Source organism: Rhamphochromis sp. 'chilingali' (genome assembly GCF_963969265.1).
Source record: "Rhamphochromis sp. 'chilingali' genome assembly, chromosome: 6".
Classification (NCBI taxonomy): Eukaryota; Metazoa; Chordata; class Actinopteri; order Cichliformes; family Cichlidae; genus Rhamphochromis; species Rhamphochromis sp. 'chilingali'.
The window spans coordinates 30,415,811-30,434,836 of NC_137933.1; the positions used below are offsets into that span (position 1 = coordinate 30,415,811).

Below are 19,026 nucleotides of genomic sequence, written 5' to 3' on the forward strand. Positions count from 1 at the left end.
AGCAGTCTTCCTCCTTTGAATAAAGGACAGCTTTAATAAGGTGATGGGTTGTTCTTTCCAAGTCATACTAAATATAGCAGGGGTGCTGATTGGTATTGTGAAAATTACATTTAGCTGATTTACTGAAGCCGTTCACCTGCATTCTACAATGAACACGAATATCCCTACAAAACTTTTACATGATATCCCAGGGATGTTGTAGACATACCCTTTGACTCCCTGTTGTCAAAACAGGTTGCTGTCTCCTCTATGTATCATCACTGCTTTCTTGTCTCCAACATACAGTATGTAGACAACATTGATTTTATTTAGATTTAGCCTTTAAGCTCTCCTGTGAGAGAAAATAACCCGAGATATGTATCAGAACTGTTTTGTTTCATAGTCAGAAAAAGCTTCCTGTGATATGGTAGAATAACTCACCACTGGCAGTCAACTTAGCGATGCCACTGAGACCACTGGCAGCCTGCGACTTTTGGAGAACTGGAGATAAAACTTTTTTCAAATGCCAGCTAGTCTGTGGCATTTAGGAATGTGTGATCCTTTTCATATAATCTACCTAAATGGTCACACCCATGATGAACCAGCAATGGTAATTGAGGTCAGTCAGCCACAACAATGTGAGTCAAATAGTCAGCTCTGTAAGAGAGCACGGTCTCTCTGTTTCTGCTTATATCCTGTTTTTCTGTTTTAAACCTATTTTGAACCTTGCACAGCCTGTAAAGAGCATTTTTATTCTTTCACAGGTTTCTGCCAGTGTTCTCTGCTGAAAGTATCGAATGCAAATAAGCTCCTTTGTGATCATCATGTTTTATATATTGCCACATAATAAGCCAGAGTGTGAAAATCAACGCTGCAAATGTGTTTAATGTGCTAAGGATCTGGGTGCTGAGTGTGAGATCTTGACATTAACTCAACATTACGTCCTATTAAGTGAAATGGAACTTCCTTTGGCTTAAATGTGCCAGTAAAATTTCTACAGTTTGTGACTAATAATTCCCTCATTTACTGTGTCATGTCATGAGTATTAATGCTTAGTTCACGGCTAGTGATCGAGCTCCTTATTGCATTTTATCAGAGCTACTCAGTGCACCATGAAGAGCAGTGTCAGTGCAGCTTTTCTCTGTAATTTTCTCACCTCACCCATACTTTTTTTTATTAATGTCTTGTAAGAAACAGTTGGATCATATCATTAGTGCACATCATTTTCTGACGCTGAACAAAGGTACAGAGGTATAGAGCATTGTCAGAATGAAGATGATGTTAATTAAATTCTTAAGCAACATTAATTTTAAATACATTTTTTTCATTCGGTGGCAGTTTTGTGGTAGAAATATGATTATTTAAAATATTTAAAAAATGCTAACTCTCTCAAGTAGCATAAAAATGTACTCAGTAGTTTTAAGCCCAAACAAATGTGACATTAACACTAAGAGACACTTCTCATTTTGGCCCACTACAGCATAATATTCACCTAAAAATTAGTCAAGTTTAAAAGAGACATACTTTAGATGTCCAGTTAAAACAGACAGAGTTTAATGTCAGTGTGAAAGTGTTTTTTCTCTCTCTTAGTTTTTGTCAAGAGCACAGTGATTGAACTAACAGTAGGTGGCAGGAGTGTTGTGTCTTCCTCATCTTGTTACCACGCCTCAGTCACACTTCATCCATGGTAAATTAATAAAGTAATGAATGAAGCAGACCGTCTTCAGTGTCATGTGAACATGATAGCTATTTATTAATCTGTATAGCTCATGGGCCAGTCGGTTCGTTTTTTTTTTCTATTTGACATTAAATAAAGATTTGCTCTTATTGTTAAGATTGTTTGTTTTTCCCCAGCTTGCTGGAAAGTCTTTTATTGCTATTATCCATGCTTATGTATAGTTACCTGTTTTTATGAGGCTATCAAAGACCTTTTTTGTTCATTTCCATGATATAAAGATATATCAGCTGTAAATTACCTATGAATTAGTTACATACTGTAGTTGAATAAGCTTCAAGGAAGTATATTTTACTTGTGTCAAGTGAAAATATATTTCAAAGCTGCACTTAATTGCAAGCTATTATATTGTTTATTAAAATTGTAATGAAAGGTTTCTTTTACAGGCAAATTTGTAATGCAGTACATTCATGGTAGCGTGTAGGAAGTATGAAATGTACAACATAAAGCATCAGGTATTCACACCAATGTCTGTCATCTCTCCCCTCTGGTGACAACCTCTAACCCTCTTGTGCTACTAGACAACATAAGAGGTGACACTAAGTAACACTTTTTTGCATGAATTTAGCTTTCCAGCACTGTTCACACTTATGAGCGAGGCCACCACTTACATCAGCAATGACTCACAAAATCAAATATGATTAGTGTGATGAAGTTAGCCTTTCACGTAGTAAACACACACTGCTTGTGTGATCCTATCAAAGATATTACAGAATGTAATTGCATTTGCCCCTCAGCGGTAGTGTTATTAAACATGCAATGGCCAAATTTGAACACTATCCTGTTTCACAGGAGCCACAGCATTTGATTAGAACACAAAATCATAGACATTACAACACATTTAATGTCAGCACACACTCTTTTCACATTAATGCACATTTTTGCCACCAAGTGTTGTTTATGTTGGATTTTGTACCATCAGTTAGATGATTTACTCATTCCAAGATGTGCTGTATACTGATGCTCCACTAATGTGACTTGAAAGACAAGACAAATATATTATTGTATACATTTTCTGCTGTAGGTAGGAAAAATAAAGCTAAAGCATTTAGAATTTTAAAAACTGTCTTAAGCTGTTCTCATGCTGTAATTAGAAACTTCATGCTTTGATGAGATTTCAAAGAGTCTGCATTAATAACAAGGGTCACTGAGATACAATCTTACTAATCTTTCTAAGTAAAATACATATATGATAATGAGTGAAAGCTGATGTCTGAGACAGAGTGGGATGGCTTTTATTAGTCAGCCCACTCCATAATAGGCACATTTGTAAGAGAGACACTCCAAATTTAAAAGGTACATTTTGGACTAAGACAGAGTCTCAGAACATACAAGATCATATCTTTTATTGTGCAGCCAGTTGCATTCAAATGTGCAATTTCTAAAAATGCAGTGCAAATTACAGTAGCAAGTAAACATGTCAGGTTATAATATAAAAGCACAGCACCGTTAGCCACTGTACAACAGTGTCACGTGAACAGCTGCATTTGGCTTGATATTCCTGAAAGAGAAAACTGGCTGGTTACTCTCAGCCTTTAAAACCTGCATTGCGTGATTGGCTTAATGCATATCCTGTTTCAAATATCTTTTATTAGAAGCAAGTATCACAGTTGTTACAAATTAATAGAACTTATGCCCCCTTTTTCTCTAAACAAAACAAGACAAAACAGACAAAAAAAAAAAAAAAAACCACCCACTAGGAGCCCCGGTCCCCCGACTGCCAAAAATTTATATTTTCCCAAGATATGCAAGTAAAGGGTGCCAAATTAGTTCAAAATCTTTCACATTGCCATTCATGGTATATCTTATTTTTTCAAGGTGAAGAGTATTTGTAAGCTCTGCAAGCCACATCTTTAACACAGGAACCTCTTTGCCTTTCCAAAGCTGCAGGATCAGTTTCTTTGCGATGATCAATGCATATGAAATAAACCTTTTTTGAGAATGTTGTAAAAGGTAAGTGTGACCTCCCTGTGTTAGATCAGGTCGATCGGCTTAATGCATATCCTGCTTCCATTTTTCTTCTTGACTTCATTTATGTGACCACAAAAGAGTAAAGTTGAGAATTACACATAGACAACATAGAACACAATTCCACTTCAGTCCAAAGTGTCTGACATTCATATAGGATGAATACACTGACCTGTGAGAGGCATCCACAATCAGTAACCTATGGTATTTGATGAATAGAACAAAAGCTTAATGCATTTCTTTACAGAACAGCTTTAGCCCTAGGATTTGCTACACTAGATAAATGCCTAAGTCCACATTAAATAGCAAGGAATGATGGCTGTTAATAGTAAAAAGTTATATCATTAATAAACATCTTTTCCTGTCTCTGTAAGATTTATACTTTCTAATAAGGTACCAGCAGGCTTCTATCATTCCACAAGCTCTTCCTGGGCTTGCTGTGAATATATCCAACATCTCACGTCTCATTAATAGATATTTATTCTATGCCATTTTCATTGTTTTGGGAGCATCAGCAGCTTTCTGTTTTGTTGCCATCTTGCTTCCTTCTTGCTCAGTCTTCCTCGACAGTCTAGGGCTACCAGCAGCTTTCCTCCCAGTCTGTGGGCTGGAGGAGCCTGCAGCCATCTTGCGCTGAAGCAAGGGACTCCTGGAGCTCTTTGGCTTTGCTGGTGTCAGCAAAGAGTCCATAACTTTTAGTGACCGCAGGCCAAGTAGACCACAAAAGTAGTTACACTTGTGCTGAGAGACAAACTGTTCAAAAACTTTGGGATTCGCTTCGATAGATAAACCTTGATGCCTGTAGCAATGCAAAACAGAGAGCAAAGCTAAATGTAACAGACATGATTCCTATAAATGTAAATTACCTGTAAAATGAGGTGTTCGCAGTATAATTTGCAGAAACGAACAATTCAAATAATACTGACCCTGTTGATTTGACTGAAATTCCAACACCGGTGATCTTAGTGTCAACACCTGCAAAATGACACCCCAAAATTACTTGTTCATGTAACATAGTCATATTGAAAGATGTACAATTTAAATACCCTCTGCAGTTTTAGAAATGTGAAAGACAACATGCACATTTTCCAAACCTCACAACCTAAAATATATCAAAATAAAATAAATGTCCGTATTGGGCCTGAAAGTATCTGGAATACTGTTGCTACTCTTTCAATTTAAATGTTAAAACTGAAATATCCTTTCATTATTGCAAGCACAATTTTAGCCTATGAGGTCATGTATGTAAGCAATATTTTCTTCAACCAGTTTGAGCTTCATTTGCTCACTGGACCTTTATTATACTGGAGAATTTAACACAAACTTGTTAAATGTGAATCTTGTGATGTGGGGTAAGGTGGGACATAAGTAGACAAGGTGGCCTCTGGTAATTTTCTGTGCCAAACCACAAGACATATTCCAAATTATAGCAAGTACAGGAAAAACACAAACGTATTACTTATTAAATATTACTCTGGCTTCATGTGTGACCATACCTTCAAGTCGAGTGAACAGCAGATTTCCATTGGTCCACTGAAAGATCCAATGCTGCAGGGTACAGCACTTCTGCTCCACCTCAGAGCCAGTCCTCATGTCTATTCTGCCAGTATAGTCCAGGTCAGAGAATTTCTGATACACTCCTGTGAGATCTGTCTCCACTGTGGCGTATGGTACAGCGTTCGCTGGTCGGTACATCAAATAGACTGGAATCACCCTGTTTAACAAAGATTGTCAGGGTGTAGGAGATGCTTAATGGTCCCTGTTGTATAGATAGATATACAAAATTATTATAACTTTTTCAAGAAAAAATAAAGTGTACTCACTCAAGAGAGGGACCAAAGTTTTCTATAACTCTTGTCTCTGCAGCAAAGATTTTACAGTATTCCCGAGCCAAGTTCTGAATTTTACATTCCTGTATGTAGAACATTGGAGAATAGCCAATAAACATCAGCTCCACCTACACCATTTATTCAGTCTTTACTGGATTAGTGCCATAGTAATCCTATTAAGGTGGCAGAATTGACACCTGATCCACTTTAATACGGGAATTGCTGTTTATCGAATGACATATTTATGAAGGCATGAATAAATTATGACATTAGCCCGTTCTTATATACCTGCTTCATGATGTCCAGGTTTGTATCTATAAGACAGCTGTCCTCTTTGCCTCCATAAGCAATGGGGTTGCATACTTTAATGATACATGTGTTACCAGACTCAAACACAGGCTCCAGACCATAGATGACTTTTGCCCTCCAGACTTTATGAGAACAGCCATCTCCAATATGAGATTCCTTCATCATTATGCGACCAAAGAATTTGTTGCCCCAGACACCAGAATCAGCCACTCCCTTGCTGAATATTAGGGGTGTCATTTCGATTTCCTCCCCAACTGCATTCACAAGTTTTTAATGGTGATAGTTAGAAAAGAAAAGCACAGGAAAAAAAATGTTATCTTAAGATGTGAAATGTCATCTTACCCCCAAGGTCCTCGCGTATGGACAGTCCAGTCAAGACTGCAAAATAATAAGAGAGAATACAGAAAAGTAATCATGTTGCAGACAGGAAATGAAAGGAAAAAATTAAGTATCTAGTATTCCAAAGTTATTTTAAAACAGTACATACTATCTGCACTGAGCAGAATGTCTGTGGAGTCTGTCCCATAGTCATTTGTGATTGAGCATCCGTAAACACCGGCATCTTTGGAAGACGCCTGAACAATGGCAAGATTGACCTGGGCTTCATCCCCTGCTCTTGAAGACATACAATTAAGAAATAATATAAAAATGTTTAAGAAGACCTAAACTTACAGTACATATTGAAAGAATGTAACATATTTCCAAAAAGATCACTCTGAGAACTTACTTTCTTTTAACCTGAGTAATCTCCACCTCATTTTTGTACCATTTAATAGTCGAGTCACTGAGAACGTTGAAAAACTGGCACCACAGTTTCAAGTGTCCAGAGGCATCTGCAAAAGTTTCAGCCCTAATCTTACGGATAACTTGAGGAGCTGGAGAGAAATAAAATTAAACAAACAGACACATTTTTCCATAAGTGCCCAGTTTTATAAGTTTTCCTATACAAATTAAATAGCAAAGGTCTGTTATACAGTGGGGCAAAAAAGTATTTAGTCAGCCACCGATTGTACAAGTCCCCCCACTTAAAATGATGACAGAGGTCAGTAATTTGCACCAGAGGTACACTTCAACTGTGAGAGACAGAATGTGAAAAAAAATCCATGAATTCACATGGTAGGATTTGTAAAGAATTTATTTGTAAATTAGGGTGGAAAATAAGTATTTGGTCACCTCAAACAAGGAAAATCTCTGGCTCTCACAGACCTGTAATGTCTTCTGTAAGAGGCTTTTCTGTCCCCCACTCGTTACCTGTATGAATGGCACCTGTTTGAACTCATCATCTGTATAAAAGACACCTGTCCACAGCCTCAAACAGTCAGACTCCAAACTCCGCCATGGCCAAGACCAAAGAGCTTTCGAAGGACACCAGGAAAAGTATTGTAGACCTGCACCAGACTGGGAAGAGTGAATCTACAATAGGCAAGCAGCTTGGTGTGAAAAAATCAGCTGTGGGAGCAATCATCAGAAAATGGAAGACATACAAGACCACTGATAATCTCCCTCGATCTGGGGCTCCACGCAAGATCTCATCCCGTGGGGTCAAAATGATCATGAGAACGGTGAGCAAAGATCCCAGAACCACACGGGGGGACCTGGTGAATGACCTGCAGAGAGCTGGGACCAAAGTAACAAAGGTCACCATCAGTAACACACTACAACGGCAGGGAATCAAATCCCGCAGTGCCAGACGTGTTCCGCTGCTGAAGCCAGTGCATGTCCAGGCCCGTCTGAAGTTTGCCAGAGAGCACATGGATGATACAGCAGAGGATTGGGAGAATGTCATGTGGTCAGATGAAACCAAAGTAGAACTTTTTGGTATAAACTCAACTCGTCGTGTTTGGAGGAAGACGAATACTGAGTTGCATCCCAAGAACACCATACCTACTGTGAAGCATGGGGGTGGAAACATCATGCTATGGGGCTGTTTTTCTGCCAAGGGGACAGGACGACTGATCCAGAGGTGTGGACTCGAGTCACATGACTTGGACTCGAGTCAGACTCGAGTCATTAATTTTATGACTTTAGACTTGACTTGAAAAAATGTTCTAAGACTTGTGACTTGACTTGGACTTTTACACCAATGACCTGGGACTTGAATTGGACTTGAACCGGTTTACTTGAAAAGACTTGATATTTCACCCCAAATATAAAACTTAACATGCATATTATATAGAGATTGAAAATGTGATGTCATTCAGGGGTAAAACCGCAAAGGATTCTGGGAACTCGTGGCAAGAGGTACTAGCGCACGCAGGCTTTCAATTGAAATCAGTCACACAGCGATAAAAAGAAACACAAAAATGTCAAGAAGCTGTTGTATTATTAACTGCAATAGCCGGTCGCATGACAGCCACGGGAAGCCGACGGGTAAAGAGATCGGTTGTTATCGGATTACGTCATTGAGGAGAAATTGTTCGAGCCATGTTTCCGAAGTAACAAAGACGCGACGGATGGCCTGGATTTCAGCCATTCAAAGATCAAATATAACGTCCCAGAACACTCCAGCTCACAGGTTAGTCTGCTCCAAGCATTTACACGAAGGTCAGTGTTTTTTAGTAGTTAATACGTCATTTTCATAACATAATTGGTGATATAGGTTACAAGCAAGTCTGGCGCTGAACAGAAATTGTCGCGCTATGCTCCTTTATTTATTGTGCATAAATAGTGAATTGTCCTGACACAATATTGCGTTTCGCCTCTGTTATTATGGTACATTGACAAAAACATATACTTTTATTCACAGGATAAAACAGGTTTTTGTATCACTAATTGCCCAGTGCGATTACAGCATACAGTATTATTGTCACTGCTACATTTCTGTGATGGGTACCAGAAATTATTTCCACTACTGATTAATTACCGTTGAGCTCAAAGGTCCTATTAATAAACGGTTAACGAATGTGTATTTATGACGACGATTTGTGAGACTGGTAAACTTATGATACGTACGATGGTCTTTCGTTCTACACGGTGCGTTTCAAGGTCCTGCACCCATCCGTCGGTAAACTGTACCTGGGCTTGTTGCAGTGACCTGAAGTTACTAAACTTCATGAGTGTATGCACTCACTCCAAGAACCGTATGATTATAAATATGCATATAAATATGCTACGATGAGATAGCTGACTTCATCTAACTAGCAAATGTTGTCCAGGCTACGTTGGTGATACAGTTTTTTTTAATATGTATGATATTTTTGTCATGCGATTTTAAAGCCGGTCCTACAACCGCATCCAAGAATAACATGCAGCTTATCTCAGAACTGTCGGTGAAAATTATTCTTGGAGCTAGGTTTAATTGAGCTGCATTTTATAGAGGTGCAATTTCACAATTTGTGTATATTTTCTAAGTTCACTATTTTGTCATGTGTTGAGAAAAACACAGATTTTAAAATTACATGGTCTAATATTTACATTTAGCATATAACTGCAACATGCTTTTTTTCGGGGGGTTTTAAAGACTCGAAAGGACTTGAAATTCAAAGTTTAAGACTTGTGACTTGACTCGGACTTTTACACCAGTGACTTGAGACTCGACTCGGACTTGCCTGACATTACTTGAGACTTCACTTGAGACTTGAGGATAAAGACTTGAGACTTACTTGAGACTTGCAAAACAATGACTTGGTCCCACCTCTGGACTGATCCGTGTTAAGGACAGAATGAATGGGGCCATGTATCGTGAGATTTTGAGCCAAAACCTCCTTCCATCAGTGAGAACTTTGAAGATGAAACGAGGCTGGGTCTTGCAACATGACAATGATCCAAAACACACCGCCCGGGCAACAAAGGAGTGGCTCCGTAAGAAGCATTTGAAAGTCCTGGAGTGGCCTAGCCAGTCTCCAGACCTCAACCCCATAGAAAATCTGTGGCGGGAGTTGAAAGTCCGTGTTGCTCGGCGACAGCCCCAAAACATCACTGCTCTCGAGAAGATCTGCATGGAGGAATGGGCCAAAATACCAGTTACTGTGTGTGCAAACCTGGTAAAGACCTATAGTAAACGTTTGACCTCTGTTATTGCCAACAAAGGTTATGTTACAAAGTATTGAGTTGTATTTTTGTTATTGACCAAATACTTATTTTCCACCCTGATTTACGAATAAATTCTTTACAAATCCTACCATGTGGATTCATGGATTTTTTTTTCACATTCTGTCTCTCACAGTTGAAGTGTACCTCTGGTGCAAATTACTGACCTCTGTCATCATTTTAGGTGGGGGAACTTGCACAATCGGTGGCTGACTAAATACTTTTTTGCCCCACTGTAGGTACTATAAGAACCAGCCTGTATACAGAAAATGAATTCATGAAAAGGAGAAACTTCTGGTTTTGTTAGATTCTAATGAGGAGGTTGTGAATCACGTCTCTCTGATGACCTGCAGCATGGATTGCTGCCTTTCACGGTGTCTTGTCTGATATGGCCAGAAAAGATGCAATAGTGGCTTTTCAAAAGTAGTAAAATACAAAAGTACTAAAACATTTCCTTTGTCTCACATGAGTGAATTCTGATAAAGCATGAGACCTTCAGGCCTTTTTTTTCTTTTTACCTTTGAATGGGTTACGCTTGTCCTTCTCTTCAGGTTTCCTTTCAGTTTGAATCTCCTCAGCAGGCAGCTGGCTGGGTGTTTCTGATGCCATCTTCTTTCTGCTCAAGATGGGTGAACGCCTTTCTAGTAGAGAGGTTTGTTCACCTGTGGGCTGAAGTGCAGATGACCGTCGCAACACGCTTGGAGATACAGAGAGGGCCACAGCAGTTGTGGAAAGCTTGCTGCTCTGCGTAGATGCTTCCCTTTTCAGAGTCTGGTTATCAGTTGCTGATGTGACCTCTGTGGTATCGTCAGGTTTGGCCTTGGGTGTTAGGATTTTGCGGCGAGCCCCAGAGGCCAGCTCTTGTGGAGTAGCAGAAGGGATGGGAGAAACACAGGTTCTTTTCTTCAATGATGGGCTAGGTTCTGCAGTTTGATTGGCTGTGGAGTCTGACGGTAAACCTTCCTTAACCTCCTTGAGAATAAGTGGAAGATTATTCCCTTGAGTGTTAGACCCAGTTTCAGAGGGAAACCTTTCATTACTTTGCAAAGAACTTGTATTTGTGTACTGCTCTTCCATTTTGCACTGATCAGAAACTGTTGTCAAATCCCTTTCATTTGTGCTGCTGAGCTTAATTTCTGGAGTTAACTTTTGCGTGAATTGCACGTCTTTGCCTTGAACATGTTCATCTTTGGTACGCTCCGAATTTACTATATTTGCCTCTTGAATACTTTGCTTCTTATTTGTCACTGTAAGTGGAGACTCAGGTTCCTGACTGGCAGTTCCACATAGATTTGAAAGTGTACTGATCAGTTTGACTTCAGAAGTTAAAGAGGGAAAATTTAGTTTGGGTGTTGTTTGTTGAGAAACAACAACAGAACAATTTTCTGGCTGAACTAGAATTGAAGGTTGGATTTCCTTGCCAATATCCATGGCACCTCCATTATACTTTTCAACACTTCCGTGAAGTCCTGCCATGACTTTATTTGTTCCACTGTCTATAGCAGAGATGGGTGGCATCAAAAGAGCCTGAAGAGGCTGTGATGTTGCACTTTGAGTCTTAGATTGCTCGTAGTCTGTTTTATGAAGTTGATGATAAACCTCCATAAGTGTTGCCTTTATGGTTGTGGGGGGTGACTCGTCAACGCCTTTCTTATTTTCTCTTTTAGGCATGAACTTTTTCACCTCCAGCTTTCTGTTATCTTGTACTAATTCCTGGCGTGCCCTTGCTGTTACACTCTGATTTTGTAGTAAGTTAGAATGGGGTGGTATGTCAGATACTGGATTAGCCAATGCTGATTCAAGAGCTTTTATTTGTGATCTTAAAAGTTCAGCAATAGAAATTATTTTTGTTTCAGGTTTTGAAATTTCTTGAAAACCTTTGATGTGTTCTACTGAGGTTGTGTTCTCTGCGCTTTTTGTTAAGCGCGAGGGAGAGGTGTCATTTATATCTTCCATCAAATGTTTTAAGTCTAAACTAGATTTCTTCACCACTTTTGATATGTGCTCTTTCTGCCCAGTTTCATTGCAAGGTGCATCCACAATGATTCCTCCAGTGTATTTGTTCCTTGCATCTTTGCTCTCTTCTGTTTTAGTTTGTTCAGTCACATTTACAGCAGCAGTTTCAGTTTCCATCTTAACTATCTTCTCATTTGGATTGTCACTCTCTACCAACAACTTAGTGAGCTCTGCCTTCTCATCATGTTGTATTTCTGTCCCTTCAACAGCTTTTATAGTTGTGTTAACTTGACTCTCCAGGATACTGAGCGAAATATTACACCCTAAAGCGTTCTCGCCACTGACAGGGCTTTTGAGGGGTGACTTCTGCACTTTTGTGGAAAGAACTTCATTTGATGCCTTGGAATGATCCCATGCGTCCTGTGTCATTGTGTCAATGGCTGTTTTAAAACCACTATGCAAAAGAGGGGTCTGGATGTCATCTGCCACGGTCGGCCTTTCTATTGCAGTCTTTTGTTGTCGCGAGCTGACCATACACTGGTCTGGTGGTAGCTCAAGGCTGACAGGTGCATCATTCCTGTTCATCTTTGTGGGATCTTGTGTAACCTTGGGACATAATACAAGCACAGATTTTCCAAGCTGTAAATACATATTCCCTTATCCCTGGCTATGCTGGTCATGGATAAACACATGCAATTTTTATCAATAGCAACTGTGTAACCAGCAACAAACAGGGAAAGGAATGAGAAGACCTTAGGACAAAGAGAAATTTATGAACTGGAGAAAAGTTTAAGTGTGTTAATCTGCTCCATTGCCAACGCCAAACAAGAGTTGAGTTTTAGTCGATTCTTGAATTGATAAATAGGTTAAGAAATATTGCTCATCATTCAGTAGACAACTTGCCAATATACTGGAAAACCTCAAAGAAGTGTGATTTCAATTAAGCATAATTAATAAAGGAAAACATAAATATGGTATAAAAGCACGTTTGTGGAGAGGCAGTTATTAAAGTCTGCTAGTGAACTGAACCATGGATGACATAAGCCTTAATATGACCCAATATAGTCTAGGATATTAAGCAATACTGTGCCTCAAAAAGCAGCCTTTAGTCTACACAATCAAGAGAATTACTCTATATTTCTGCTTCTTTCTCTTATCCTCTTTGCAAGTCTGGTATGGGAAGGCCTGTTTAAAATGAAGGTTGCTATCCTGCACGCAAGACTGGCCTCAAAGGAATGCAAATTATTTTAAGTGCCGCTCCAGCCATTCAGTGTTTTGTCTCAGTCATAGGTGCCGTCAGTATTCAGCTATGCAGTAGAGGTTGATGTGATTGCGTAAGCAGTATAAAGACTGACAATCAGTGATAACTTTGTTTCCCAGCCAGTCATTTATTTATTTTTTAATGCAGTGAATTAAAATGACAAATTTTGTTCCTATCACAATTACTTTCATTCAATTGCAAGGAATGATAAAACTTTTAAAGGATGACACTTTTTTGTTTTCTAGAAAAGGATCTAAAGAATGGGATGTGATAACTGATCCAACTCTGCATCATTTTAAGCTGCAGCTGGCAGTGAAATATTGACAGGAAACAGCTAACCAAAATCCATTTGCCAGGATAGTCGGCTTACCGAATAACATATTACATCTCAGCTATTTGATCTGTGCAAAAACATTTTACAAATCTTGCTTTACCCATTCACAGTCTTTCTGCTAAGTTAGACTAACTGAGAGAAGCTTTAATTTACAGACATGAGAGTTGTGTCGATCCCTCAATAAACCAAAGTGTAGGCTTCTTCAAAGTCATTACTTTAACTTTCTGGTAGTCTGCTTATTTCTTGTAATAATGTTTCAAAGAATAATAAAATTGTTTATATTTAAAAATGTAGAAAATCTCACTTTCAGACCTTTAAACTTAAAACAAAATCAGACCCACTACATCAGTATATCTACTGCAACTGTCAACATGTGCGTCATTTAATTCTTGTGACCCAGTGGGGGATACTTGTAAAAGCTGTAAATAGATTTTGGATGCCTGTCTTAGTGATGGGACTGATTTTGGCAGCACAAAGCACTCATGAGCTCATGTGAAAAGGTTCCCTCACCTCACTTGGCGTGGGTAGTTGAGACGCAGGCCCCTTTTTTTGGCTGTGGCTTGTTTCCTTCTCAGACAGCTGGTGTCCAGCCGGTTTACATGGATGCTGAAATAAAGCAGTCCTGCTGTCACAAGGTGTATCCACTGACTCACTGTGTTCGTGGACTAGAGATCCATCAACTGAAGGCTTTGTCTTTACATCACCATCCATGATTGTTGCGTGAATGTCCTCTTTTAATTTGGTTAGGAGTGTTGATCTAACACTTGACAGTGGCTGTGTTGAGGAAATGTAAGGTATTTGCTGTTGTCTTTTCAAACTTTCTTCTGTACCATTACATCCAATTTTCGGCTCATGTTTTGCAGCATTTTCACCTTCGGTTTTTGACCCAGGGTGGCGTGAAGAAGCAAAAGCAACAGGGGACAGTGGCACAGTGAGTTGCTCTTTCTTTGAAGCCACTGTTACCTCTGTACATATCTTTTCACCCTGTGACGGCCTTTGAGGAAACACTGCCACCTCTGATGCAGATTTCTGATCTTCTTTTATCATGTTTGTCACTTCTGAATGTGTAATTGATGAACTAGAAATAATCTCTACTTCCATAATCTCATCTGAATTCCTCTGGATCTGGACTGACTCTTTACAGGTCAGAGCTGCAGAGACCGAGGGCTCATCTTTCAGCCTTCTCTCCTCAGACACTCTCTCTGCTAGACCATTTGCTTTTCCAGCTTTTGCACTGTTGGAAATTTTAATCTTTTTCTTGATAAAGGGAGCTTTCGTTTGGTGTGTCGTAAAAATCTTCTGGGGAGCGTCATATAAACATTTCTCAGCCTTACTGCCAGTATTATTAACAGGCTCTCCTTTAGATAAACTAGACATTGTGCCATTAGGGATTGGGACTGGCTTTTCTTTAACCTCCTCCCCAGGGGCCCCTTGTAACCTGGGCTTTGTCTCTAGAACAACAGCTTGATGGTTCTCCTCGTTACCATCATCCTCCATTGAGCTTGGTGTGCTAAGAAAAGCCTCCATTGTCGAGCGGCGTTTCCTCTGTGTACGATCGGGACTCATGGTTCGTGGTGGCTCCTGGTTTTCTTTGCCTTCTGCTTCCCTGCGTCTGCTCTCAGCCTTCTGTTTGACCTTGGCAAAGTAACGCTGGTGGATTTTGAACTCATTCATCTCACCCACCTCCAGAACACCAGAGCAAGAAACAATACCTTTACTGTTGATGGCTGAGGCCTGGTATATAGCTGCATCCTCCACAGTGCACCTGGAAATTAATCAATATCACATCAAGCAGCAGTTGTTGGAAAGGAAAAACATTTTAGATGGCAAAGCTATTATTTGAATTTTCTTTATATCTCCTTTGTGGATTTCATCAAACAGCATTTTCAAGTATACATACTTGTAAATATGCAGGGAATGATTTTGTCCATTGTGGAATATTTCATATTTAGGAAGTCCACAGTATCTATCCAACTGCATGTCGTCTTTATACCACGTAACCTGAGGGGCCGGGTATCCTAGAAAACAAAACAAACAAACAAAACTGCAATCATTTGTAAATAGATACTGGAATACCATAGGTCAACAATATAATTTAAACTGAGACATTTTAATATTTCATAACATGTATTAGCTTATTTTGATTTTGATGGCAGAAATATGTCTCAGAAAGTTGGGACAGGGTCATGTTTACTACTGTGTAGCATCTTGTTTCACAATACGCAAAATGTTTTCAATTAATGAAAAGTCTGGACTGCAGGCAGACCAATTCAGCACCTGGAGTCTTCTACTACAAGGCCATGCTGTGTTAGATACAGTGTGCAGTTTAGTACTGTCTTGCTGAGATAAACTGAAAAAGATACAGTCTGAAGGCTGTATATACCTTTCAGCATGCTGACTTCCCAGATGTGCAAGCTGCCAATTGTTGATTTTTGGAAGTGTTTCTGAGATCATACACCTGGATCATGCAAAGCTGCTTCATGGCCTAAAGATCACAGGAATCCAATATTGATGTTCAGCCTAGCCCCTTGTGTAAAGATATTTTTCAGATTCTCAGAATCCTTTGATAATATTATGTATTGCAGATAATGACATTTTTACAGAACTAACAATTTTATGTTGATGAGAATCAGTCTGAAATTGTGCTACAATTTGTGGATACTGTTTTTTGCAGATTGGTGAAGCTCTGCCCAATCTTTGCTGCCAACAAACTGCCTCTCTACTGTTCAACTTTTTATACCCAGTCATGTTTTTGACCACTTGCGAGTTAACCTAATTAGTTTCTTCTCTTTTGTTGCCCCTGTTCCAACTTTTCAAAGATGTTTCTCTGCCATCAAAATCAAAACGAGTCATTCAACCACCCATCCATTTTTTTTTTTTGCTTTTCCGTGTCAGGGTCACGGTGGGGCTGGAGCCCATCCTAGCCACCAGAGGGAGAGAGGTGGGGTATACTCTGGACAGGTCGCCAGCCTCACACAGGGATAGCAGAAAAACTAATACACATCAAGATTTTTCATTAAACTGTAAAATGTCACAATTTAAACAATTAATGTGTTTTCTATTTTTAATGTGAATAAAACATGGGTTTATGCAATTTGGAAATCATTGCATTTTCTTTTTAACTTAAATTTGACAGTTTCCCAACTTTGTCGGTGTTCAAAAGGTTTATCTTTGTATTATTCTTGTCTTTGACCTTCTTTAAAAACAAAAATGCAGCATAAGCACAAAAACGTACAGTGCATTGTTTTTTTTTAGATTATTATTTTTGTTTCTTTGTGCTATATTTCAGTTCAGTTGCTCAGATGTATGGAGTAGGCAATGCTTACCTCTAACCACACAGGAAAACTTCACGTTTGAATTTTCGGACACAGCTTTTGACTTCAGGGTAGCTTCAAAGGACGGCTGTGTTTCTTCAGTTAAATGAGCAATCACACTGCAGAGTGTGCTCCTTACAAGAAAATGGAGTTGGTCAGTCATGGTACTTATTTGGATTCATATGTCTTTTATCATTTAAAAAACCTTGTTTATTGGAGTTTTTTATCTGTATATATTGGGCTTGATTGTTTGTTAGTTTTTTCATATCATTTAAAAGAAAGTCCCAAGTCAAAATATATGTAAAATGATGAATGTAAGAACTGAAATCAAAGGCCAAAACAGTTGTGAGTTTTGGAGGCAAATACAATTAACTTGTTTTTTTTTTTGGTTTTTTTTGGTTTTTTAATAAAATGTTTCTTTGATCTTTCACTACAGTATTCAGTATAAAAAGCTTTACATTTAGCCCATATTTACATTCATTGCATGAAAAATTTGATCGTCCAAAGATATGAATGAAATATGAATATATGAATGAAATGATAAAGGCTTGAGTATTAGATCAGTGTACAGTCAGGTGAGATCATTACGCTTCACTGAATATTACTCATGATTAATAAACAAGGCACTAAATGTTATACAGTTGGTACTATTATTGTTTTGAAGCAAACACTAAACAAGATATTGTGAATATATATACATTTAGCAAAACAATACAGATGGAGAACAGAAAATTAGATTCAGTAATGATTCAGTAACTAAAATCAGGAACACAAATCACTGGTAATTCTTGATTTTAGCTTTGGTAATACACTAGATATGATAAGTAAAGGACATAATCAGTGGTCTCTGCAAAGTTCAGCTGAGGCTGACAGAGTGAAAGTTCCCCTAAAGCAACGATGCAAGATAACTGGCAGATAATGTTACTCGGTTTGTCCTGCGTCAGTAGTTTAAAGAAGAACAGCAGTTTAATCAAATATTACACAAGATTAATTAAAAAGGGGACCTGAAGAGCAACACCTACTTGTGCTATAAACAAATCTTCCCATGCAGACGCTGTCGTGTATCCTTGATGTGAAAAGGGGCCAATGGTGCATAGCTGAGATTGTGCTCTTAATAAGCAGTTTATTTAAACTCTGCCGTCCATGGCAACAACAAACAAAAAAACACCATGCAACACATGCTCATCCCAGGTTAGGTAAAACCCTGAATTATAGATATATTATAGAATAAATACATGCTGGGATCATACATACTGCATGTTCCCAGCAGAGATGGTTCAAGTGGAAGGACAGCACCCTGAGTTAGTCTGGATTCTGTACCTGTTTTCTGGCCTCACATTAGAGAGGTAGCTGCAGCCACCAAGGCGGCCACTTCCATTGACATCTTCCCCATTGGAAGACCGCCCATTCCCATTAGACGAGCGTCTTGTTGTCCTCCATGAAGTCATTTTCCACCAGATATTGTTTTGTTGCCAAGAGAAGAGTTTAAACTTTAAAACAATAAAGTTGTAAAACATTAAAAACAAATGTTGTATATTAAAAACACAATTATTCAGCACAAGAGATGCTAGGTTAAGATATACTTTACATCTTCTGCATGTGCTTATCCAGTAGCTACATAAACAACATTCAGCAGTCTATTTTACACAGTTAACTCACCATACACAAGTTTCATTCCTTCCTTTGACAGACACCCCACAGCAATGGCTTAAGGCACTGCAATTTCCAATCAAACATGAGCATGCGTAGGTTCCTGGACTATTTATAGTTGGCCTGCAAATAGGCACAAGAGCACATCACACTTTCCAAAACTCATCTTTATAGCTGTTTTATAAAGAGGGGGGGAAAAAACTCTAATGGATTCACCAAATATATATCTTAAGTAGAGAAATAAATGTAAAAAAAATCAAGAAGATGCTTTAAAAACAAAAACAAAAGAAAAATAAAACAAAACATTTTCCATGTCCAGATCTGTTAGTTCACCAGATACCAGGAAAAGAATTTAAAGAAACATGGTTAAGTCTTTTTTTCTCATTCTGTTATTAGTGAATTACAGTTTCGCAAAGACAAAAAAGATTTTCTCTTTGGGTATCCTCTGTCCAACTTTTTAGCTGTGTTTACAGGCTGTGGTAAAGAATCATTTGAGCCTGTCAGTCAAAAGGATGACGCCTTTAGTTTTGAGTGCATTAACATGAGCAGCACATTCTTACGGTCACGTAGTTTCCTATTTAAAAAGTGTGGCGTTAGGAAACTCTCGAGTATAAGTAGAACATAGCAAAAACAGCTTGAAGTCATCATGCAACAGCATTTAG

The 19,026-nt window shown here is 38.7% G+C and overlaps 1 protein-coding gene across 1 annotated transcript; it reads right to left on the minus strand.

The window, feature by feature from the left end:
* Positions 1–3,072: 3,072 nt before the first annotated feature.
* On the minus strand, positions 3,073–18,417 carry LOC308398746 (alpha-protein kinase 3-like). Its single transcript, XM_080885528.1, has 14 exons — positions 18,374–18,417; positions 18,035–18,204; positions 16,727–16,848; positions 15,301–15,418; positions 13,911–15,165; positions 10,368–12,411; positions 6,548–6,695; positions 6,308–6,435; positions 6,163–6,198; positions 5,800–6,074; positions 5,506–5,594; positions 5,179–5,396; positions 4,609–4,657; positions 3,073–4,481 (listed from the first exon to the last, which is right to left on the minus strand). Exons 1-14 carry the CDS (start codon positions 18,374–18,376, stop codon positions 4,166–4,168), a joined length of 4,971 nt encoding a protein of 1,656 aa, XP_080741654.1. The 5' UTR covers positions 18,377–18,417; the 3' UTR covers positions 3,073–4,165.
* Positions 18,418–19,026: the final 609 nt, after the last annotated feature.